Source organism: Anomaloglossus baeobatrachus, chromosome 2 (assembly GCF_048569485.1).
Source record: "Anomaloglossus baeobatrachus isolate aAnoBae1 chromosome 2, aAnoBae1.hap1, whole genome shotgun sequence".
In the NCBI taxonomy this organism is placed as follows: domain Eukaryota; kingdom Metazoa; phylum Chordata; class Amphibia; order Anura; family Aromobatidae; genus Anomaloglossus; species Anomaloglossus baeobatrachus.
The window spans coordinates 42,215,734-42,241,658 of NC_134354.1; the positions used below are offsets into that span (position 1 = coordinate 42,215,734).

General features: G+C 49.1%; 1 protein-coding gene across 1 annotated transcript in view; it reads left to right on the top strand.

The window, feature by feature from the left end:
* The first annotated feature begins 1,610 nt into the window (after positions 1-1,610).
* Positions 1,611-25,925, top strand: part of DONSON (DNA replication fork stabilization factor DONSON) — a 31,904-nt gene continuing 7,589 nt past the window's right edge. The window contains exons 1-6 of the mRNA XM_075335005.1: positions 1,611-1,979; positions 6,459-6,530; positions 6,635-6,835; positions 9,066-9,244; positions 9,440-9,618; positions 9,815-9,935. Coding sequence (XP_075191120.1) covers positions 1,659-1,979; positions 6,459-6,530; positions 6,635-6,835; positions 9,066-9,244; positions 9,440-9,618; positions 9,815-9,935 — 1,073 coding nt within the window. The 5' untranslated portion in view covers positions 1,611-1,658. The remainder of the gene's footprint in view (positions 1,980-6,458; positions 6,531-6,634; positions 6,836-9,065; positions 9,245-9,439; positions 9,619-9,814; positions 9,936-25,925) is intronic.

Here is a 25,925-nt window from a genome sequence, read left to right on the forward strand (position 1 = left end):
CACTTTCCCTGTCAGCTGGCCCCTTCTAGGGTGGGCTAATCTTAACACTTAACTATTTCTGTCCCTGCGGTCTGTTGCTGGGCAGACTCAACCCTTCACCTACTTTCCTACACCTTACACATTATACATTTCTAATACACAATCATTACCTTATCATTACATTCCTATAACACTGCAATACATAACTCTGCATTATCACATCCTACAATATATATTACTCTGTCACAACACACTATACATTATACCATACACCACATTACAACACTTAACACTTCACAGGACACACACACCCTATATTAAATGACAATACATTGACATAATTGATGCCTTTGTGGGCAAGAACGCGACCACCTTGGTCCACCACTCTTACCGCCGTTTATCACTCAGCTCCGTCAATCCGACAAGCTGGATTCTTCTCATTACCCCCCACATCACCTGTTGGGAGGGACTTGGGAGACCCTGTACATATTAAATGGTCATCCGATCCTGGCAAACTTCCATCTAATGTGTATGGGGGCCTTTTCTTCTGGCGTCTGTTTTGCCTCAGATAGTGGTTTTGCTCTTTGGATCATGCAAAATAATGCAGCTGAATGTCAGGCAGTGTTGATTTGTTTCTACAGTATAGGGCGAAATTATTTGTGTATTATGTACTGCGGCATTAATAATACAGATTCTGATGGTATAATATTTGTTTTTACAGTATTAGGAGGCATTATTTATATGCATTGTGTACAGCTGTATTAATTATACAGAACATGGTGGGATTACTTGTGTACAGGTAGAATGTATCTAATCACAATTTCCACAAATATTACTTAACATTGAATTATGAACAGTAGCGACATCTGCTGGTGATTGTGTCTATTGCATTGTTATGTATCGACTTGCAAGTGACCTCTGCTGGTGACAGGCAGTATTAGCAGTAGGCGGTAATCCAAGTTTTGGTATGAGCAGTAGCGACATCTGCTGGTTGTGTATTATACCGTTATTTATCGATTAGCAGCAGTGACCTCTGGTGGTGACAGACAGTATCTGCAGGAGGCGGTCACCTGACTTTTGGTATGAGCGTGCGGTGTTGCAGTAGCGACATCTGCCTGTGGTTGTATGTAATGCACTTATTTTTCGCGTAACAGCAGTGACCTCTGCTGGTGAGAGGCAGTATCGGCAGGAGGCATAACTTTAGTTATGGGCGGGGTTGCAGTAGCGACATCTGCCGGTGGTTGTGTGTAATGCACTGTTTATTGAGTAGCAACAGTGACCTCTGGTGGTGACAGACAGTATCGGCAGGAGGCGGTAACCTGACTTTTGGTATGAGCGTGCGGTGTTGCAGTAGCGACATCTGCCGGTGGTTGTGTGTAATGCACTGTTTATTGAGTAGCAACAGTGACCTCTGGTGGTGACAGACAGTATCGGCAGGAAGCGGTAACCTGACTTTTGGTATGAGCGTGCGGTGTTGCAGTAGCGACATCTGCCGGTGGCTGTGTAAAATGCACTGTTTATCGAGCAGCAGTGACCTCTGGTGGTGACAAGCAGTATCGGCAGGAGACGGTCACCTGACTTTTGCTATGGGCGGGGCGGTGTTGTCTGACGTCACCGGGGAAAGCGCGCCAGATTTGGAATAAGCAGCAGCTGCGGCGCTGACCCGGAGAGCGGCCGCCATGTCCTCCGAGATGTTACCCGGCTACTCCCCCAGCTTCAAGAAGCCCTCGGAGACCCTGCGGCTGAGCAGGCGCCGGAGCCGCAGCGAGGCTGGAGTCCGGACAGGGTTGTTTTCTCCGGGGGAGGTGTCCAAGCGGATTCCTGGAGTCCGGCCGTTCTCTCCGGGACCACAAAGAAGCGGCAGCGGGCCGGTGAAGCGCAGGAACCCCTTCGCTAATTTGGAAAACACGGTAGCTGCAAAGAAGAGAGCGGAGAGTGTGGCGGAGTGCTGCCCGCAGGAGAGCTGGGCGCTGCCGGCGAGAGAGCAGGAGAACCTGCCGGTAAGTGCGGAGGACGAGCGCCCTCTAGCGGCGGCGCACTTATACTCACTGCGGTTCCAATTCCAAGAGCAGGATTAGAATGGAACCAATGAGAAACTGCCACGTCACAGTCCTTTACTGGTATTGGCTGATGGGTCACGTAACTACATCAAGTAGTTCTCTCTCAGGTCCGTTTTATATGGGGTTTGGTGCCTCAAATCATGTGTAACTTCAGCTTTGATATTAACCCCTTCACCCCCAGACAATTCTCCATTATTTAATTTATTTTTTATTTTTTGCTCCCTTTCTTCCGAGAACTGTAACCTTTTTATTTTTCTGTCAATCTTGCCATATGAGGGCTTGTTTTTTTGTGGAACGAGTTGTACTTTTAAATGTTTTACCATATAGTGTACTGGAAAACTGCAAAAAAATTCCAAGTGCAAAAAAAGTGTGATTGCATGATTGTATTTGGGATATTTTGTTCACCATATTCACAATATAGTAAAACTGATGTGTGGGTGTGATGCCTCACATCGGTACGAGTTGATAGACACCAAACATGTATAGGTTTACTTTCATTTAAGGGGTTAAAAAAATATTCAGAAGTTTGTCCAAAAAAACTGGCTATTTTTTACGAGACCTATTGTGTTCTCATTTTGCAGGATCTGTGGCTCAGTTAAGGCTTTTTTTTTTTTTTTTTTGCTTCTTGAGCTGCCATTTTTAATGGTACTATTTTTGCGCAGATGCTACGTTGTGATCGCCTGTTATTGCATTTTGCTCATAATTTGTGGCGACCAAAAATCAATTTGGCGTTTCAAACTTTTTTGCCTCTGCGCCGTTTACCGAACAGATGAATTGATTTTATATTTTGATCGGGCATTTCTGAACACGGCGATACCAAATGCGTATTCTTTTAACCCTTTAATTTGCAATGGGGCAAATTGGGGGTGATTTGAACTTTTAGGTTTTTAGTTTTTTCATTTTTTATTTATTTTTTTTTTTTAACTAGTCTCCCTAAGGAACTATAAGGATCAGCAGTCTGATCGCTTATTTACTTCTGTTGATCACAGCTGTGATCACCAGAAATACTCACCTTGTCACTTACAGCACTCTGGGTGAAACAGGAAGTGACTCAGTAGTCATCATATGGCCCCGTGCTACCATGACAACCATCGGCTTACAGTGATCACGTCACAGCGCCACCGATGGAGCCGGGTAAGTGTAGATTTACCGCGGCGGGGATTTAAATCGCAATGTCACATTTTGACATTGTAGTTTTAAGCGGTTAACTGGCACGGATGGATTGCGGATCCACTCGTGCCTGCGAGGCACACGTCAGCTGTTCAAATCAGCTGACATGTGCGGATCGCTGGCATATGCCTGCAGCAGCTGCCGGTGATTACACTGTGACCGCTTAGGACGTACCAGTACGGCCACTGGTTGTTAAGGGGTTAAAAGTTTATTCCCATCTCCACAGATGAATGTTGTCGGATAGTAGAACTTTTGCAACTTTCATAAAAATGTGTGGCTGTTTTGAGAGATTCTTTTGTTTACAGTTTATCTAGGAAAGCGACCGCTGGTGTTTAGTTTTAGTTCTGCACTACAGCTAGTGGTGAGTAGGAGGTAATGGCGTTCCTGGCCAGTTGTATGTACAGCGCACGTTTTGCTGTCTAGCAGTGGTGGTCGGTCTCTAAGGCAACGAGCTGTAAACAAGTGTTAATATGGCAGAAACGGCTGAAAATTTAAATAAGCAGTAAATTGCTTGTATTTACAAAGTCTGACACTATCCTTTGAAGAAGAGGAAAATAACTAAGAACATCCCATATTTGCTGGCAAAGTCACACTTCTGAAGGATCTTTTGACCAAAGTGACATCACTGCAATTGGCTGCCAAGTTCACCTGTGGTGGTGAATGTTGTGATGACATCACGGATAATGAATTGACAACTTGAGCGAGCCTTTCACTAAGGCTAAGTTCACACTTCCGTTGTTTTGCATCAGTCACAATCCGTCGTCTTGAGGAATTACAGTATCCTGCAAAATATTTTGCAGGAATCCTGTTTTTCCCCATACACTTCTATTAGTGATGGATTGCGACTGATGATGCTGTGTTGCATCCGCTGTGTCGCGGTCAGTCGTTTTTAACTGACCGCCGGGAGGGAGCAACGCAGCCTGTAACGTTTTTTGAGCAGCGCGATCCGTAGGATTTTGCTGCGCATGCTCCCTGCACCTGTAATCAGGATATACATCGGGTAACCAAGCAATTCGCTTTGGTTACCCGATATTTACACTGGTTACGGGTGCAGGGAGCCAGTGCTAAGCGGTGTACGCTGGTATCCAAGATAAATATCGGGTAACCAAGCAAAAAGTGGTTTGCTTATACCCGATATTTACCCTGGCTGTGCAGGGAGCCTGACACTTCCCCGCTCGGCTCCGCCCCCTCCCGCACTCAGCATGTGTGTACACACACACACACACACACACACACACACACACACACACACACACACACACACACACACACACACACACACACACACCCCTACCTGTCCCCAGCCCTGCTGCAGTCCCCGCGGCACTGACGTCCTCAGTGCCACGGCCCCGCTCGGCTCCACCCACCCTGAACTCCGCCCCCCCCGCACACAACGGAGTCCGACAAAGAATTCTGTTCTTTGTCATCCGTTGTACAGCGCATCAGTCACATGCAAAACAACGGAAATGTGAACTTAGCCTAAGGCGGGCTTTGCACACTACGACATCGCAGGTGCGATGTCAGTGGGGTCAAATTGAAAGTGACGCACTTCCGGCATCGCATGCGACATCGTAGTGTGTAAAGGCTCGATGATACGATTAACGAGCGCAAAAGCGTCGTAATCGTATCATCGGTGCAGCGTCGGCGTAATCCATGATTACGCTGACGCGACAGTCCGATGTCGTTCCTCGCTCCTGCGGCAGCACACATCGCTGTGTGAAGCCGCAGGAGCGAGGAACATCTCCTACCGGCGTCAGTGCGGCTTCCGTAGGATATGCGGAAGGAAGGAGATGGGCGGGATGTTTACATCCCACTCATCTCCGCTCCGATTGGCCGCCTGGTGTGTGACGTCGCTATGACGCTGCACGACCCGCCCCCTTAACAAGGAGGCGGGTCGCCGGCCAGAGCGACGGTCGCAGGACAGGTGAGTCCATGTGAAGCTGCCGTAGTGATAATGTTCGCTACGGCAGCTATCACAAGGAAATCGCTGCTGCGACGGGGGCAGGTACTATCGCGCTCGGCATCGCAGCATCGGCCTGCGATGTCGCAGCGTGCAAAGTACCCCTTAGTGATACGGGGGCAACAGTTTAAAAACAAAACACTGATGTGATTTCAGGGTGTGGGGCTTATCCCTATATTAGTTTTGACCCAAATACATAAATCTTAGCACCCCAAGCATACCTATATTAAAGGGGTTATACAGGACTAATATGTTGACAACCTGGCACATGGAATTCCGATAGATCAGCTGTTACCAGCTCCAGTGGCTGCTAGTAAAAGGCACCGAACCCCTCAGTGTCGCACACAGTGTAGTGGCCGTTCCCTGGTGCTGCAAATCAACTTGCGTTCATTTCAATAGGAGATGAGCTGCAGTACCCAATAATGGCCACTATGCAGTGTACGGCGCTGTGGTGTTCCATTCTATACACTGTTATTTCTGTCCCCTGATGACGCTGATGGGTGGCAGTGTCGGGCGTCTGGCCTCCTTCCATCCTATCTCAAGGATAGAACGTCAATATCAAAAAATATAAAAGTAGTAAGAAAGAAAACAAAAACACTAGCTTAAAAGGAAGACAGTCATCAGAGAATGTGCAATTGTTTAAATTAGATCTTAGTGTTTTAAATTTGTTTTAAGATTTTTCATTTTTTTTTTTTAATATCATTTGTATTAAAAAATCTAAATCTTGCTGTTTTCACACTGGCCTTTGGCTTCCTCCTTTTAGGAAATAACACATGTACATTAACAGCAATGAACAGTGTCTGTCTGTCTGTGTCCAATGTCCCTGTCTGTATTTGTATCAGTCTGTCTCCATCTCTGTGTCTGCTCTCTGTGTGTCTCTATATGTGTGTCTGGCTGTGTCTTTTTTATTATTATATATATATAATATTCTGATGTAAACCATAAGCTTCACTTCAAATATATTCTCCACCCAATATTTGTTACCCCATCCATAGGAAATGTGATAAATTTAGGTTTGCTGTGGGTCTGGCTGCTTAGTCTTCACCCCTAATCCAGAAAATGCGTCCCTTGTTGCCTTTATGAATGGAGTAGCAGTGAGCATGTGCGACCAGCACTCCAGTAGAGCAGTGGCTGCACATGCTCAGTATCACTCATATTGATCAGATGTGATGGCTTCTGCATTACCTGGAAAAAATTCACTATACTGCGAGTTCTGTGGCGGTCGGGAGACTCTTCTTCTTCTGTGGAATTCTTCTTATCAGCTAAGGCACAACTTCTGTCTCTTTCAGCATCGTTCAGTTGATGATGTGATTTTGGAGGAAAGTCTTCACTATGAATCTGCGGCAACTACGAAAATCCAGGTAAATGCGGAATATATTCCAGGTATTTCCTGTACGATTTATAAAGGTGTTTTTTTTTTAGTATTTTATGTTTACTTGTCACCCCTTTTTCTCACCTTCCATAGACTCCGGAGAAACCTATCCCAGCAGCCGTGCCGTGTAAAGCATCGCTCACGTACCCCGCCGACTGGAGTCTGAAGACGCGCCTGCTGTTCACCTCTTCTCAGCCATTCACCTGGACTGACCACTTAAAGGCCCAAGAAGAAGCTCAGGGCTTAGTCCTGCACTGCCGGGCGTCTCCTGTCAGCTTACCACACAGCATAGCGGTAATATAGGACTCCTATTAGTGTTATATGGCGCTCGTGTTGGGTGCTGCTGCCTTGTGTGTTCCTGTTCCTCCCCCAGTCTTGTGTCAATACTTTGGTTAACCTCTTAACGACACATGACGTACTGGGTACGTCATGGATTGTGTCAGGTTAATGCCTGGCTGCTGCGAACTGCTGCACATATCTGCTTATCTGAACAGCTGACATGTGCAGCTATCAGGCATGAGTGGATCCACTCTCCACTCGTGCCTGTTAACCCCCTTACAGCGCGCTGTAAAAATGTCAGTACGATGTATTAGCAGGCCACGGTAAGCATTCACTTACCTGGCCTCATTGGAAGTCATGTGATGTGATCATGTGGATCCGATGGTTGTCATGGTAGCACAGGGTCATGTGATGACTCCTGTAGCTATCATGAGTCACTTCTTCTTACACCTGGCAGAGGGCCGTTTGTAATAGCAGAGCTGCTTTTTTTCCAGATCTCAGCTGTGATCTGGAGAAATGAATGACCGATCAGATTGCTGATCGTTATAGTCCCTTAGGGGGACCTAGCAAAATAAAAAAAAAAAAGTATTAAAAAATGGAAAAAAAATTAAAAAACCCTAAAGTTCAAATCACCCCATTGAAAATTAAAGGGTTTAAAAAATATACACACATTGGTATCGCCACGTTCAGAAATACCTGATCTATCAAAATCTAAAATCAATTAATCCGATTGGTAAACTGCGTAGTGGCAAAAAAATCCAAACGCCTAAATTATGTTTTTTGGTCCCTGCGAATTTTGCACAAAATTCGATACCAGGTGATCAAAACGGCGCGTCTGAGCAAAAATGGTACTGTTAAAAATGTCAGTTCAAAACGCAAAAAATAAGCCACCAATGAGCCCCAGATCCAGAAAAATAACACTACGGATCACGGAAAATGATACAAAAAGTGCGCCATTTTTTTTTTTTTTTTCAACTTCTTCGATAAAAGTAAACCTATACATGTTTAGTGTCTACGAACTCATAATGACCGGAGGCATCACACCAACATCAGTTTTATCATATAGTGAACACAGTGAATAAACTATCCAATTGCACTTTTTTTGCACTTGGAATTTTTTTGCCGTTTTCCAGTACACTATATGGTAAAGCTTATAGTTTAATTCAAAAGTACAACTCGTCCCTCAAAAAATAAGCCCTTATATGGCAGGATTGACGGAAAAATAAAAAAAGATACGGCTCTTGGTAGAAGTGGAGCCGGAAAACAAAAAAAGGGAAAATCACCCTGGGGTGAAGTGGTTAAAAAAAAACCCAAAACTTTTACATATTTGCATCAGCCTCAAGTTCACAATAAAAAACAAAGTAAACTGATCAGTAATGAGTAGTCATCAGGTCTGTTATATTTTGCGCACTCAGGATCCCCCATTTGGGCACATGAGGAGCCAATGGAAAAAAAGCTGCTCCCGCTAAGGAAATGTGGTCTGTTTGGTCTCCCCTTTATTTAATTTCTGTCTGTGGATGCCATCGCTACAGTGGGGTGCAGCAGCCGGCGATCAATCGGGGAAGCCGCACTAGGGCCATGTGCGCACTTTGCGTTCAATTCCGCAGCGTGTAAGTCACTGCCTGTGCGTCTCAGAACGCAGCCGAAAAAGCTGCGTTCTGAGACTCATTCGTCAGCACGCAACGCGTGCGCATTCCTGGAGAATTCATGCGTTCTGGATGCTTTCTCTGCCATAGACAGTGTGAAAAGCATCCAGAACGCACATTTTTGACAATGCGGTCCCACTTGGCTCTGCAGCATCGCCATAGACTTGCAGCAGAGCCGAGTGGGACCGCACTGTCAAAAAGAGCATGGCTGGCTGCAAAACAGTGCCGCGCAATCAGAATGAACTCGGATGAACTTCACCCGACTTCATTGTGATTGCGCTGCTACATCGGAAGCTGACAGGAGCAGCAGAAGAACACCGCCGCTCCTGTCAGCTCCATGCAGCAACTGAAGTGAGTAGAGCGATCAGCTGCGCTGTCACTGTGGTTACTCACGGCCACCACTTTAAGGTGGAGGACTGCAGCTGTGGCCGCAAGTAACCTTGGTGAAAGCACAGCTGATCTCCCGGCTCACTGCAGTCACTCAGGGGAGTCCTTCATGTGTGACCGCAAATCAAGCCGCGACACACGCACAATGTGTAATAATAATTAGTGCAATTTATTTTAATTTTCTCTTTTGATATTATATTGGGACTTAATAGGAACCAAAGTCCTCCACCGATCTCCGATGTGCGTTCCAGCAAGCTCTCGTCTACTGGCTTCACCCCACCTTTCCATGGCTGCAGCTCTTCCCCCGGATTGGAGCCGACCACAAGATGACGGGGAAAAATAGTCCCTGGACTCAGGACGAAGCTCTGCAGCAAGTGCTAATGAGTGAATGGTAAGTGGTTGTGTGCTATGTCCTATACACATCTGTATGGTGGGCACACAGCAGAGACCCCCGGTCCCCAACAGACCCAAGTCTGATAGGTCCCACCAAGATATGTCACCTCAGCTGAAGAAATGGCGATGCACACTGCACTTGCTTCCTTTCCATGCTACCTAGATGCATACAAATTCTGATCTTTCCATGCAGGGCTCTTAGTTTCACGTCTTTGTATAACATGTTGAAAGCCAAGCTGTGTCCATACTTCTACGTCTGCACGTATCAGTTCACGGTGCTGTTCCGAGCGGCTGGCATAGCGGGGAGTGATGTCATCACGGCCGTCATGTCTCCAACCACAAGAGGCATAAGGGAAGCCATGAAAAATGAAGGTAAATCAGCAAAATTGCTCATTAAACTGACGGTACGGATTATGGCGCTATCATATTCTGCAGCGCTGTACGGATCATCACGCACATTGATTCCTGTCCCTGCAGTCTATTATCTTTCTTTTAAAATACACAACCATTTTACTTCTTGGAACAGTGATTTATGCAACAAATAATATATATATTTTTTTTCTTCTAGGAATTGTGTTTTCTCTCCCACTGGTGACCAATGACTCTAATAAAAAGACAAAACCTTCAGAATCAACATGTGAATCTGATGACCACACAGGGGAAACGGGGAACGCAGGCGAAGAAGAAGAGTATGTAAAAATGGTCTCCTGGATCCTTCTCCCTATATATTAGAATGTGACAATAGGGCGAGCCTTGGAGGGAATTTCCACACATGACAGATGCACTTCAGATTTTTAGCAGCGGTAAAATCTGCACCAAATTGTGTATTTTGCTGCGGATTTCATTTGTTTCAAATATTGACAGCGTAAATTGAAAGGATTCAGGTGTAAAATTGTCAGCATCGCTCATTTTACGCTGTGGATTTTCTCCAATTTGTCGCTGCTGATGTCAAGGGAGAAATTTGGGTAAGACTGCTAATGGACTCTTTGTTCAGGGCACAGAGGCACGAGGCCAAATTAGGTATCTGCGCAGATATGAGACTCAATAATCCATGAACACAGGACATGTTCTCTGAGCCCAGGCTGGCATCTCAACTCGTGTATTCTATAGCTCAGATTTTAGTATTAGATTTCAACCTTCAGACATGTACAAAGGTATCAAAATCTGTTTTTTCTCATACATTGAAGCCGCTTAGGGAGGGTTGGGGAGTGTAGGAACGCATTTCATCCCACAGATTCATTCCTTCTTTGTGTGAAACCACTGATAAGGCTTTTACTTATCATGAATACCTTCTCTGTTCATTATTTGTACATTTGTCCTTGGTTAACTCTTTCTTGACCATATCGCTTAGAATCATATTATGGCGTCTGTGCGATTGTCATATAGACACACAGATAATTATGCAACTGCATCTATTTTTTTTTCCATTATTTATACACACAGATAATCCTAATACATTTGAACAACCAACCTATAGCCCAGGCTACCTTCATTCACACTGAAACTTTGTAAAACTTCTTCCTGATGAGGAACTGATGATTTCTTTCTTTCTTTATATATATATATATATATATATATATATATATATATATATATATATATATATATATATATATATATATATATATATATATATATATATATATATATATATATATATAATATATATTATATATTTGGCCATTATTTAAAATAAGAATGGTGCCACTATTGTCTGTCTTTGCCATTACAACATTTTAAGTCAGCTGTAGTGCTAAAACACAGTCCATGACGGGGGTGTTGCTGATTTAGGAAGAAGCAGATATTTTTTTCTGATTTTTCTGTGACTATTTCAAACCACATCACTGACTTATAAAGACTTGTCCTAAGACTTTCATTTTTCGGCAGTAAGTTTGCTTCCATTTCTCTATCGCTTCATTGGGGAACACAGGAACCATGGGTGTATGCTGCTAACACTAAAAAGTTAGCTCCTGTTCTGCAGTGTGCACCCACAAACTGGCTCGGAGGATCTGTTTTAACTTTTAACGTTTTAACTTAGTGTTTGTATGAGGCAGGCGCGTGGCTGCACCTGCCCCATTTCTTCCTTAAATTTGTTGCTTTATGTCCCCCCTCCACCCACCACACTCCACCCTTCCCCCAGATTCAGCTTGTGATTTGGTGAGAGTGGAGTTGTCACTCTGTCCTCCCATGTAGTGACCAAGAGTACAGTGTTTCAGTTGCTTCATTACTGCAAAATCTCTGGTCTGTAGGGCAGGACCTAAACACATGAGTGTTTGGGGCTCTCTAACGACGTCCCTTGCCCCCTTCCTCTGCCCGCTCGCCCTCTAGGGTCTGATGTGCAGGGTCAACAGAAACAGACGGATCCAGAACCTTTCAGCCGTCTGATGGTCAACATTCGATACGTTTTTGTTATCAATCTTCCACCCTCAGTCTGCAAAGTGGATTCTGGGCTTTCAGGACAAGTATTCTTTTTTACTTTTTTTTTTTTTTTTTTTTTTCCCATGTCCCTACAGAGAGTGGGGCTCCTATTATTAAAATTTTTTTATATATATATATATATATATATATATATATATATATATATATATATATATATATATATATATATATATATACTAAAATATATATTATATATATATATATATATATATGTCTGATAAAATAGGAATGTTTTAGCTTATGTAGCAATGCAGCTTCCCTAGTCTCCTTTTCACTCGGCCATGTATCCATCCCACTCTCATGACCAAGGGTTCCATCGCCACCCAGGAATTTGGGGAAGCTGCACTCCCTCTCTCTAAAATTACTCCTGCGGCCAGGCTGTTGTCTCTGCTGTGCAGGGAATTGCACGCCTGTTTCAGCTCTGTCCCCTTCTCATCCGGTGCCATACTTGTACACCGGCATCAGGAACACTTGGGAAGCATGAGCTCCCCTGCTCGGCTCATCAGCTCTCCCAGATCCCGCAGTATCCGGTCGACCTTAGTCCTTGTACGACTTGACAGGACCTTACGGCTCCAGGACAGAGGTAAGCCCTGCCACTTGGGGGCAGCTCTTTCACTTGCAACGTTTACTCGCTCAGCACGTCTTCTTCATGCCTAAACCCATGAAGTCTTGCTAACGCCCCAATGCCATTGTGTCTTACTTTCTTCAGCGCTCTATTGGGAGACCCAGACGATTGGGGTATAGCTGCTGCCCTCTGGAGGCCACACAAAGCACTACACTAAAAAGTGCAAGGCCCCTCCCCCTCTGGCTATACCCCCCCGTGGTATCACGGGTTCTCCAGTTTTAGCTTTGTGTGCGAAGGAGGTCAGACATCCACGCATAGCTCCACAGATTTTAGTCAGCAGTAGCTGCTGACTATTTCGGATGGAAGAAAAGAGGACACATATAGTGTCCCCAGCATGCTCCCTTCTCACCCCTGGATGGTGTTGTAAGGTTGAGGTACCTATTGCTGGTACGGAGGCTGGAGCCCACATGCTGTTTTCCTTCCACATCCCCCTGAGGGGCTCTGTGGAAGTGGGATCCTGCCGGCCTCAAAGCTCTGATGCCGGGCTCCATCCACAGACCCATTTGAACCTGCTGGATACGGAGCTGGAGTACCGTTCAGGGACATGGCCCTGCACCATTACAGGTACTCTGTGTCCCCGTACACACAGGCACAGCACACTCCAGACTTGCTGGGTGTGCTAGTGCGCCGGGGACAGTAAAGGGTTACAGTCACTGCAGCCTTGCTGAGTGACTTTGTGTTTTGGGAACTACCGCGCCGGACGCTCCGGGAGCGGCGGCGCGGCTGGGACTTGTAGTTCGCCGGGGACTGGGCGCCGACCGCGCTTTTACGGCGGCGGCGCTTATAACTCCAGTCCCCGGCTTCTGCGGCCTAGTGCCGCTTCGTTCCCGCCCCCTCCCTGTCACTCAGGGAAGGGGACAGGCGCTGAACAATCAGCAGCGCCGAGGGCTGGAGCCTTTTTACATGCTCCAGCCCTCTCACTGCACACTGTCGGGCGCCGGATTCCCGCTCTGCCTTGGGGGCACGCCCACGGCCCGCCCCTCCTCACACGAGCTGGGGAAGAAGCCGGCAGCCATTACTGAGCTCGGGGCACCAAGGCAGGACAGTGGCGTTCATACACCCGCTTATAGGCGGGCGGTAAGGGCACATAGTGCTGACCACAATATAACTGCAGTGTATACATGTGTTGTTTTTAACTGTATAGGTCGCTATATGCCCGCTTGGGGAGCGACTCATCAGCAGCAGGAAAGCAGGTGTGCTAAAGCACAGGCTTTCTAGGCTGCTTGTTTTGCACGACTGAGGTGTTCATTTGTGTTTATGCTGATATGCTATACATTGCACTGTACAGTCGCTAGTCTTAGCTATATTCTCCTGGAATGGCTAGACTACAGCAGCAGAAAACCAAGGGTGCTGGGGCACAGGTTTTTTTCTATGCTGCTTGTATTGCATGGGCTGCAGTGTGCATTTGTCCTTGTGCTTGTATGCTATACATAGCACTGTATGGTCACTCTTCTGGGCTATATTCCCCTAGATGACCAGTCTACAGCAGCAGAAGAGCAGAGGTGCCAGGGCACAGGCTTCTATGCTGCTTGTATTGCATGTGCTGCAGTGTTCATTTGTACTTGTGCTTGTATGCTATACATTGCACTGTAGGGTCACTCTTCTGGGCTATATTCCCCTAGATGACTAGTATACAGCAGCAGAAGAGCAGGGGTGCCAGGGCACAGGCTTCTATGCTCCTTGTATTGCTTGTGCTGCAGTGGTCATTTGTACTTTATGCCTGTATGCTATACATTGCAATGTACGGTCACCAATCTTGGCTATATACTTCTAGATAGCTAGTCGGCAGCGGCAAAAAAGCAACACAGTTTTCAGTGCTGTTTTTACTACATGGGATGCTGTTCATGACACCGTCCCATTGTGTGCATGCTCCCCTGTAGCACGTCGTCTGCCGGGGTCTCTAGCACTTCGTCTGCCGGGGCTCTACTAGTTGTGGCCAAAGAAACCTCCTGTCAACCCTGTCCATGGACAGGGACGGAGTAGTCATAATTTAGAGACTTGCACCCATGGGCAATCTACTTGAACAAAAGGCAGCTCTTCAGGGCTTTGATACTGACATCGCTCTCAATCCGGATACACCGGGTGGTAACGCCATACGGAATGATCCTATACCGTCCACCAATGGAAGGTTGGATCTTCCTCCCTCAGCTCCCCCAGTGGAGATAGGAGACGAACAGGAGAAGTTCCTTTTCAGTGTCTCACGCAGATATTGAGTATTTTTCTGGCCACGCTGACTTCAGAGAAGCAGTCCAGGAACACCACGCTTACCAGATAAGCGTCTTCTCCAAACGTTTTTAGGATACACGTTATCCCTTTTTTCCCCTGACGTGGTCAGCGCTGGACCCAGGGTCCAAAGGTGGATTCTCCAATCTCCAGGCTTGCATATAGAGCCATAGTTGCACTGGAGATGGGGCTTCACTTAAAGATGCCATTCACAGACAGATGGACTCTGGTTGAAATCTGTCTAGGAGGCTATCGGCGTGTCGGTTGCTCCGGCATTCACAGCCGTATAGGCAACCTAACCTTTTCAGCGGTTCTTGCGCAGCTGGCCTTGAGCACATGTACATCTGTACCGCAGAGGCGTCCGTAACTCCGCAATGTCTGCACTGCGACTTACCCTATTAATGCTGTCCTAAAAGTACAGTCGAGGTTTCGGTCCTTCCCAAGCTCGGGCAGGTCCCAATTGTCCTCGTGCAAAAGGGCTACAAAACCTCAGACGGGCTCAGATTCCGGCCGGGCTCAATCACGCCCAAAGAAGGCAGCCGGAGGAACCGCTACCAAGGCGGTCTCCTCATGACTCTCAGCTCTCTCCCTCTCTCCGCATCCGCGGTTGATGGCAGACTCCCCCGCCTTTGGCGACATTTAGCTGCCACAGGTCACAGACCGGTGGGTGACGGACATTGTGCTCACGTGCACAGGACAGTGTTCTGTTCTCGTCCTCCGACTCCATTCTTCAGAACGGCCCCACCTCTCCACCGAGCAGATGCCCTGCTGCAGGCGGTGGACGCTCTAAGAGCAGAAGGAGTGGTGATCCCTGTCCCCCCTCAGGAACGAGGGCGAGGGTTTGTACTCCAATCTCTTTGTGGCTCCAAAAATGGACGGTTCCTTCCGTCCTGTTCTGGTTCTGAAACTGCTCAACGAGCATGCGAACGCCAGGCGGTTCCGGATGGGATCCCTCCGATCCGTCATTGCCTCAATGTCTCGAGGAGACTTCCTTGCCTCAACAGACATCAAAGATGCCTATCTCCACGTGCCAATTGCTACGGAGCACCAACGTTTTCTACGTTTTGTGATAGGAGACGAACATCTTCTGTTCGTAGCTCTGCCATTCAGTCTGGCGACAGCCCCACGGGTGGGCACCAAGGTCATGGCAGCAGTGGTAGCAGTCTTGCACTCTCACGGAGTGATTCCGTACTTGGACGATCTACTCGTCAAAGCAACCTCCCTCGAGGCATGCCAACGCAGCCTGAATGTTACGCTGGAGACTCTCCAGACTTTCGGGTGGATCATCAATTTGGCAAGGTCAAATCTGTCTCCGACTCAATCACTAACGTATCTCGGCATGGAGTTTCATACTCTATCAGCCATAGTGAAGCTTCCGCTGAACCAGCAGCGTTCACTGTGGACAGAGGTGCAGTCTCTCCTTCAAGGCCAGTCGCACCCCTTAAGGCGCCTCATGCACTTCCTAAGGAAGATGGTGGCAGCCATCGAGGCAGTTCTCTTTGCGCAGTTTCATCTGCGCCAACGGCAATCGGACATTCTCCGCAAATGGGATGGGCAGTCAACCTCCCTGGACGGGAAGTCTCCCTTTCCCTGACGGCCGAGGTCTCTCTGCAATAGTGGCTTATTCCCACCTCATTGCCATAGCCCCCATCCTGGGCAGTGGTCACGACAGATACGAGTCTGTCAGGGTGGGGAGCAGTTTGTCTCCGCCACATGGCTCAGGGGACGTGGACTCAGCAGGAGTCCACCCTTCAGTTCGATGTGCTGGAAATCGGGGCAGGGTATCTTACCCTATTAGCTTTCCAAAAGTGGCTAGAAGGGAGCAGATCCGAATCCAGTCGGACATCTCCACAGCGGTGGCATACATCAACCACCAAGGAGGGACACGCAGTCAGCAGCCTTCCAGGAAGTCCGGCGAATCCTCATGTGGGTGGAGGACACAGCATCCACCATATCCGCAGTTCACATCCCGGGCGTAGAAAACTGGGAAGCAGGCTTCCTCAGTCGCCAGGGCATGGACGCGGGGGAATGGTCCCTTCACCCGGACGTGTTTCAGGAAATCTGTTGCCGCTGGGGGGGGGCCGGACGTCGACCTAATGGCGTCTCGGCACACCAACAAGGTCCCGGCATTTATGGCACGATCGCGCGATCACAGAGCTCTGGCGGCAGACGCCTTAGTGCAAGATTGGTCGCAGTTCCGGCTCACATATGTGTTTCCACCTCTGGCACTCTTGCCCAGAGTACTGCGCAAAAATCAGATCCGATTGCAGCCGCGTCATACTCGTCGCACCAGACTGGCCGAGGAGATCGTGGTACCCGGATCTGTGGCATCTCACGGTCGGCCGACCGGGGTCACTACCAGACCGACCAGACTTACTGTCTCAAGGGCCGTTTTCTCCATCGGAATTCTGCGGCCCTGAACCTGACTGTGTGGCTTGTGTGTCCTGGATCCTAGCGTCTTCAGGATTATCCCAAGGGGTCGTTGCCACCATGAGACAGGCTAGGAAGCCCACGTCTGCTAAGATCTACCACAGAACGTGGAAGGTTTTCTTAATCTGGTGCTCTACTCAGGGAGTGTCTCCCTGGCCATTTGCATTGCCTATCTTTCTTTCCTTCCTACAATAGGAGTTAGAAAAGGGCTTGTCGCTAGACTCCCTCAAAGGGCAAGTCTCAGCACTATCCGTGTTCTTTCAGAAGCGTCTAGCACGTCTTTCTAAGGTGCGCACGTTCCCGCAGGGGGTTTGTCATATCGTACCCCCGTACAAGGGGCCGTTGGATCCATGGGATCTGAACAGGGTTCTAGTTGCTCTCCAGAAGCCGCCTTTCGAGCCTCTGAAGGAAGTTTCTTTTTCTCGCCTGTCACAGAAGGTGGCGTTTCTCGTTGCGATCACATCGCTTCGGCGAGTGTCTGAGCTGGCAGCTCTGTCATCCAAGGTTCCCTTCCTGGTGTTTTCACCAGGACAAGGTAGTGCTGCGCATCATTCCGGAGTTTCTCCCTAAGGTAGTATCCTCGTTTCATCTTAATCAGGATATCTCCTTACCGTCCTTTTGCACTCATCCGGTTCACCGGTATGAGAATGATTTACGTTTGCTAGATCTGGTGAGAGCACTCAGAATCTACATTTCACGCACGGCGCCCGTACGCCGTTCCGATGCCCTTGTCGCTGGTACGCGCAAGAGGTTGCAGGCTTCTAAAGCCACCCTGGCTCGATGGATCAAAGAACCAATTCTGGAAGCCTACCGTTTTGCAGGGCTTCCGGTTCTTTCAGGGCTGAAAGCCCATTCAACCAGAGCCGTGAGTGCGTCCTGGGCGCTACGACACCAGGCTTCGGCTCAACAGGTGTGCCAGGCAACTACCTGGTCGAGTCTGCACACTTTCACCAAACATTTTCAGGTGCATACCTATGCTTCGGCGGATGCCAGCTTAGGTAGAAGAGTCCTGCGGGCGGCAGTGACATCCCCGTAGGGGAGGGCTGTTTTGCAGCTCTAACATGAGGTATCTCTTTACCCACCCAGGGACAGCTTTTGGACGTCCCAATCGTCTGGGTCTCCCAATAGAGCGCTGAAGAAGAAGGGAATTTTGTTACTTACCGTAAATTCCTTTTCTTCTAGCTCTTATTGGGAGACCCAGCACCCGCCCTGTTGTCCTTCGGGATTTCTTGGTTGTTTGCGGGTACACATGTTGTTCATGTTGAACGGTTTTTCAGTTCTCCGACGTTATTCGGAGTTAATTTGTTTAAACCAGTTATTGGCTTCCTCCTTCTTGCTTTGGCACTAAAACTGGAGAACCCGTGATACCACGGGGGGGTATAGCCAGAGGGGGAGGGGCCTTGCACTTTTTAGTGTAGTGCTTTGTGTGGCCTCCAGAGGGCAGCAGCTATACCCCAATCGTCTGGGTCTCCCAATAAGAGCTAGAAGAAAAGGAATTTACGGTAAGTAACAAAATTCCCTTCTTGCTTGCTCTTCATGTAGTAAAATTTCCCTTTGGTAATCCCTCATCCCTGTGCCCAGATTGCAGCCCACCTAACAAGCAATCTCTCTAGGAGCTCCAGTTCCTGAGTGGGCCGCAGTGCTGGCCTGGTCAGTCGCCTACCTGATCAAGGTGTTTCAGACACTGGTTTTGGTCTTCAAGCGTCTGCCAAATTCTAACACTAAAGGGGCTCAGGTCACTTTCCTTGGCGAATCCAACCCTTCTGTGTCTCCACTCCAACATGGCAGATCTCGAAAGATCCAAAAGGCAAGTACATACCAGTTCATGTTCCAGGTTGCCATCTCCCTCAACTTCTTCCAGGGTGGTTTAGCTACCTGTTGCTCAGGAGTCAGACCCCTGTTCCGAGTCTATTCTTATTTAGACTCTGAACAGATTTCCAAGTTTTGGGACATGATGAAAAGTCTTTTCTTTTTCGCTCCTAATTGGGAGACCCAGACAGTGGGTGTATAGCTACTACTGCCCTCTGGAGGCCGCACAAAGAACTACACTTAAAAGTGTAAGGCCCCTCCCCTTCTGGCTATACACCCTCCCGTAGGAGTACAGATTCCTCAGTTTTAGCTTTGTGCGCAAGGAGGTCAGACACGCACGCATAGCTCCATTGTTTTTAGTCAGCAGTAGCTGCTGACTATATCGGATGGAAGAAAAGAGGACACATATAGTGTCCCCAGCATGCTCCCTTCTCACCCCACTGTATGTCGGAGGTGTTTGTAAGGTTGAGGTACCCATTGCGGGTACGGCGGCAGGAGCCCACATGCTGATTCCTTCCCCATCCCTTTTTACAGGGCTCTGGGTGAAGTGGGATTTACCGGTCTCCAGGCACTGAGACCGTGCTCCATCTACAGCCCCTGGAGAAGATGCTGGATGGAGCGGAGTACATCAGGGACATGGCCCTGCATCCTCAAGGTACTCTGTGTCCCCGTGCAGGCGCTCACACCGCAGCTTGCTGGGTGTTGTAGTGCGCCGGGGGACATCAGCGCTACGGCGCTTGTGCCAGGCCTCATTCAGCTTCGCTGAAGCAGGCACACTAGCGGGAAACGGTCGCACCGGCCGCTGGGACTGCGGCGCGGCTGGCACTTGTGGTGCGCCGGGGACTTCAGCGCGGCCCGCGCTTTTACGGCGGCCGCGCTGATAACTCGAGTCCCCGGCTTTTGCGGCCTGCTTCCGTTCGTTCCCGCCCCCGGACCTGCCAGTCAGGAGAGGGGCGGGACGCTGGCCACGTCTAGGAACGGTCACGCCGGCCGCTGGGACTGCGGCGCGGCTGACACTTGTGGTGCGCCGGGGACTTCAGCGCGGCCCGCGCTTTTACGGCGGCCGCGCTGATAACTCGAGTCCCCGGCTTTTGCGGCCTGCTTCCGTTCGTTCCCGCCCCCAGACCTGCCAGTCAGGAGAGGGGCGGGACGCTGGCCAGGGCATCAGCGCTGAGGGCTGGAGTCGTTTTTACATACTCCAGCCCTCACATTCGGCACAGAGGGGACACTGTTCCCGCACTTTTGTTTGGGAACTCCCACGGACCGCCCCTCTCCACAGACGCCGGCAGCCATTCCTGCTGACACGCTGAGCTGCAGAGGGGAGCCGGGGAGACCCAGACAGGGAATCTGCAGCCTCTTACCCGCTATTCAGCGGGCGGTAAGCCCCCTCTTGTGCCAGTATTATTCTTAGTATTTTGTTTATACAAATACTTTGTATTGCATAGCGCTGGGCGCCCTTTGGCTATAGACTCTCTCTCACATTGCAGAGAGCCAGCAACATGTCGTCCGTAAAACGCAAGGGTGCCAAGGCACAGACATTATATGCTTCCTGCACCGCTTGTGGGACTTTTCTACCAGCAGGCTCCACGGACCCCCATTGTGTGCAGTGCTCGGCCCCTGCGGCGCTTGCACAGTCGGGACCTCTGCTGGACGTGACCCAGGGTGTACCACCTGTGAATGCTGTCCAGGTGACAGGAACTGAGTTTGCAGCTTTTGCTGACAGAATGTCTCTCACTATGTCACAAATTCTTGACACATTGCGAGCTAGGCCTGTACTTCAGGCCACGGACACTGTGCAATCATTGCCCCCTGGTCCCCCTCAGCTCCAAGCTCCGGGACGGGCATATACACCTCAGGGTGAAGACTCTGACTCGGACGATGGCCCCGGGCAGCCTAAGCGGGCTCGCTATGACGGGCCTTCACATTCATCTCAATGGTCAGAATCCCAGCGAGATGAATCTATGGGTGATGAGGCGGACGTAACTGATCAGGATTCTGATCCTGGGACCGCTCTCAATCTAGATACACCAGATGGTGACGCCATAGTTAATGATCTTATATTTAACATCAATAAGATGTTAAATATTTCCCCACCAGCTCCTCTTGTGGAGGAGTCAGCTTCGCAGCACGAGAGAATCCATTTCAGATACCCTAAGCGTACTTTAAGCACTTTTCTGGACCACGCTGACTTTAGAGACGCAATCCAGAAACCCCACGCTTATCCTGAAAGGCGTTTTCCTAAACGGCTTAAAGATACACGCTATCCTTTTCCCCCTGAGGTGGTCAAGGGTTGGACCCAGTGTCCAAAAGTGGATCCTCCAATTTCCAGGCTTGCAGCTAGATCCTTGGTTGCAGTTGAAGATGGAGCGGCACTTAAAGATGCCACTGACAGGCAGATGGAGCTCTGGCTGAAATCCATCTATGAAGCGATTGGAGCGTCATTAGCGCCTTCTTTTGCGGCCGTATGGGCACTCCAAGCTATCTCAGCCGGGCTTGCGCGAGTTGACTCCGTCACACGTGCATGTGCCCCGCAGGTAGCACCATTGACCTCGCAAATGGCGGCATTCGCGTCGTACGCGATTAATGCTGTTCTTGACGCTACAAGCCGCACGGCAGTGGCGTCAGCCAACTCCGTTGTTTTGCGTAGGGCCCTGTGGTTGAGACATTGGAAAGCAGATTCTCATTCCAAGAAGTGCTTAACCAATTTGCCTTTTTCTCGTGACCGATTGTTTGGAGAGCGTTTGGATGAAATCATCAAACACTCCAAGGGTAAGGACTCATCCTTACCGCAACACAGACAGAACAAACCCCAACAAAGGAAGGGTCAGTCTGGTTATCGGTCCTTTCGAGGACCGGGCAGGTCCCAATTCGCCTCATCAAAAAAGACTCAAAAGGACCAGAGACGCTCAGATTCTTGGAGGTCTCAGTCACGCCCAAAAAGGACAGCCGGAGGAACCGTTGCCAAGACGGCGTCCTCCTGACTTGCGGTCTCCGATTCCCACACCCGCGGTCGGTGGGAGGCTTTCCCACTTTGGCGACATCTGGCTGTCACACGTCAAAGACCGTTGGGTGAGGGATATTCTGTCTCACGGGTACAGGATAGAGTTCAGTTCTCGTCCGCCAACTCGTTTCTTCAGAACTTCTCCACCACCAGACCGAGCCGATGCTCTGTTGCAGGCGGTGGCCGCTCTAAAGGCGGAAGGAGTGGTGACCTCCGTCCCGCTTCAGGAACAAGGTCACGGTTTTTACTCCAATCTGTTTGTGGTCCCAAAAAAGGACGGATCGTATCGGCCCGTCCTGGATCTAAAGTTGCTCAACAGACACGTAAAAGTCAGGAGGTTCCGGATGGAATCCCTACGCTCCGTCATAGCCTCAATGTCTCAAGGAGATTTTCTAGCATCAATAGATATCAAGGATGCGTATCTCCACGTGCCGATCGCACCAGAGCATCAGCGTTTCCTACGCTTCGTCATACACGACGAACACCTACAGTTCGTAGCGTTACCTTTCGGTCTGGCAACAGCCCCCCGGGTCTTCACCAAGGTCATGGCAGCAGTAGTAGCTGTTCTGCACTCGCAGGGTCACTCGGTCATCCCGTATCTAGACGACCTGCTTATAAAGGCACCCTCTCAAGAGGCATGCCAACACAGTCTGAAGGTGGCACTAGACACTCTCCAGAGTTTCGGGTGGATTATCAACTTTCCAAAGTCTCATCTAACCCCGACCCAATCTCTGACTTATCTTGGCATGGAGTTTCATACTCTATCAGCGATAGTGAAGCTTCCACTGGACAAGCAGTGCTCGCTACGGACTGGAGTGCAATCTCTCCTTCAGAGCCAGTCGCACTCACTGAGGCGCCTCATGCATTTCCTAGGAAAGATGGTAGCAGCAATGGAGGCAGTCCCGTTCGCGCAGTTTCATCTGCGCCCTCTACAATGGGACATTCTACGCCAATGGGACGGGAAATCGACGTCCCTCGACAGGACTGTCTCCCTCTCTCAGACTGCCAAGGACTCTCTCCGTTGGTGGCTTCTCCCCAACTCATTGTCACAGGGAAAGTCGTTCCTTCCCCCGTCCTGGGCAGTGGTCACGACGGATGCGAGCCTATCAGGGTGGGGAGCGGTGTATCTCCACCACAGGGCTCAGGGGATGTGGACTCTGGAAGAGTCCACCCTGCAGATCAATGTTCTGGAAATCAGAGCAATCTATCTTGCCCTGCGAGCCTTCCAACAATGGCTGGAAGGCAAGCAGATTCGGATTCAGTCGGACAATTCTACGGCGGTGGCTTACATCAACCACCAAGGGGGAACACGCAGTCGCCAAGCTTTTCAAGAAGTCCAACGGATTTTGACGTGGGTGGAAAGCAGAGCGTCCACCATATCCGCAGTTCACATCCCAGGCGTGGAAAACTGGGAAGCAGACTTTCTCAGTCGCCAGGGCATGGACGCAGGAGAATGGTCACTTCACCCGGACGTGTTTCAGCAGATCTGTTGCCGCTGGGGGACGCCGGACGTCGATCTGATGGCGTCACGGCACAACAACAAGGTCCCAGTTTTCATGGCACGGTCTCACGATCACCGAGCACTGGCGGCAGACGCCTTGGTTCAGGATTGGTCGCAATTCCGACTCCCCTATGTGTTCCCACCTCTAGCATTGTTACCCAGAGTTCTCCGGAAAATCAGGTCCGACTGCCATCGAGCCATACTCGTCGCTCCAGATTGGCCAAGAAGGTCGTGGTACCCGGATCTGTGGCATCTCACGGTAGGCCAACCGTGGACACTACCAGACCGTCCAGATTTGCTGTCTCAAGGGCCGTTTTTCCATCTGAATTCTGCGGCCCTGAACCTGACTGTGTGGCCATTGAGTCCTGGATCCTAGCGGCCTCAGGTTTATCTCAGGAGGTTGTTGCCACAATGAGACAGGCTAGAAAACCATCCTCAGCTAAGATCTATCACAGAACGTGGAAGATATTCTTAGCGTGGTGCTTGGCTCAAGGGTTTTCTCCCTGGCCATTTGCATTGCCAATTTTTCTTTCCTTCCTGCAGTCTGGGTTGGAAAAAGGTTTGTCGCTTAGCTCTCTTAAGGGTCAAGTCTCCGCGCTATCCGTATTCTTTCAGAAGCGCTTGGCACAGCTTTCTAAAGTACGCACGTTTCTCCAAGGAGTTTGTCATATCGTTCCTCCTTACAGACGGCCATTGGAACCCTGGGATCTGAACAAGGTTCTCATTGCTCTCCAGAAGCCGCCTTTCGAGCCTTTGAAAGAGGTTCCCCTTTCTCGGCTTTCACAAAAGGTAGTTTTTCTTGTGGCGGTCACGTCTCTTCGAAGAGTGTCCGAGCTAGCGGCGTTATCTTGCAAATCTCCCTTCCTGGTGTTTCACCAAGACAAGGTAGTACTGCGTCCAATTCCAGAGTTTTCTCCCAAGGTGGTTTCTTCCTTTCATCTCAATCAGGATATCACCTTACCATCTTTGTGTCCGCATCCAGTTCACCAATTTGAAAAGGGTTTACATCTGTTGGACCTGGTGAGAGCACTCAGGATTTACATTTCTCGCACGGCGGCTCTACGCCGTTCGGATGCGCTCTTTGTCCTAGTCGCTGGTCAGCATAAGGGATCGCAAGCTTCCAAATCCACCCTGGCGCGGTGGATCAAGGAACCAATTCTTCACACATACCGTTCTGCTGGGCTTCCGATTCCATCTGGACTGAAGGCCCATTCTACCAGAGCCGTGGGTGCGTCCTGGGCATTACGGCATCAGGCTACGGCTCAGCAAGTGTGCCAGGCGGCTACCTGGTCGAGTCTGCACACGTTTACCAAACACTATCAAGTGCATACCTACGCTTCGGCAGATGCCAGCCTAGGTAGACGGGTCCTTCAGGCGGCGGTGGCCCACCTGTAGGAAGAGGCTGTCTGACAGCCCGTTCATGTGGTATCTTTTTACCCACCCAGGGACTGCTTTTGGACGTCCCACTGTCTGGGTCTCCCAATTAGGAGCGAAAAAGAAGAAGGGAATTTTGTTTACTTACCGTAAATTCCTTTTCTTCTAGCTCCAATTGGGAGACCCAGCACCCGCCCTATTTGTTCTTAGGGTTTCGTTTTTTCGGGTGCACATGTTGTTCATGTTGTTTCTTAAGTTCTCCGATCGTGTTATCGGATTGAATTTGTTTTTGAAACTGTTATTGGCTTTCCTCCTTCTTGCTTTGGTACTAAAACTGAGGAATCTGTACTCCTACGGGAGGGTGTATAGCCAGAAGGGGAGGGGCCTTACACTTTTAAGTGTAGTTCTTTGTGCGGCCTCCAGAGGGCAGTAGTAGCTATACACCCACTGTCTGGGTCTCCCAATTGGAGCTAGAAGAAAAGGAATTTACGGTAAGTAAACAAAATTCCCTTCATTTCTGGCAGTAAATCATACCTTCAACTTGAAGAACGATGTGCTAGTACCTTTCGAGTACACCATTTCCTTAAAGAAGTCTTAAGGGTCCCCTCCAGTATTTTCCAACCATGAGGAATTGTAATGGGAGCATCCATTGTTAATGATGCCTGGCTCTGGGATGTCATCTCTTTTGGCAAAAATAATACAAAATAGAATTTTTACACCCTTCCTCACTCTTCTTTTTGTCTTGCCCACTAAAGAAACCCTCTTTTATCCCTGGCTTCTTCAAGGCTATCGCTTTCCCTCCATAAGTCTGGCATCATCATTCCCGTTCCTCCTCACAAACTGTTTTCAGATTTGTATTCAAACCTGTTTGTGATCCCAAAGGACGGCTCCATTCGCCCAATTCTGAACGTCAAGTTGTTGAACAAACGCATCTACCTGCATCACTTCAGGATGGCGTCACTTCGGTCCATTATAGCCTTTATGGAACCTGAGGAGTTTCTCTGCTCAGTGGACATGATGCCTATATACACATTCCCATTTTTCTGCCTCACCAAAGATTTCTTTGCTTTGCAGTGTAGGAATTAAATTTACAGATTACTGTGCTCTCCTGCAGTCTTGCCACAGCGCCCAGGTTCCAGGGTTTTCATGAAGATAATGGCAGTTGTCTTGGCCATTCTTCAGACCAGGGGAATTATGGTCATCCCCTGACTGGATGACATTTTAATCAAGGAGCCTTCAATTTATTCTGCACACTCTTCACCGCATCTGTTGGATCT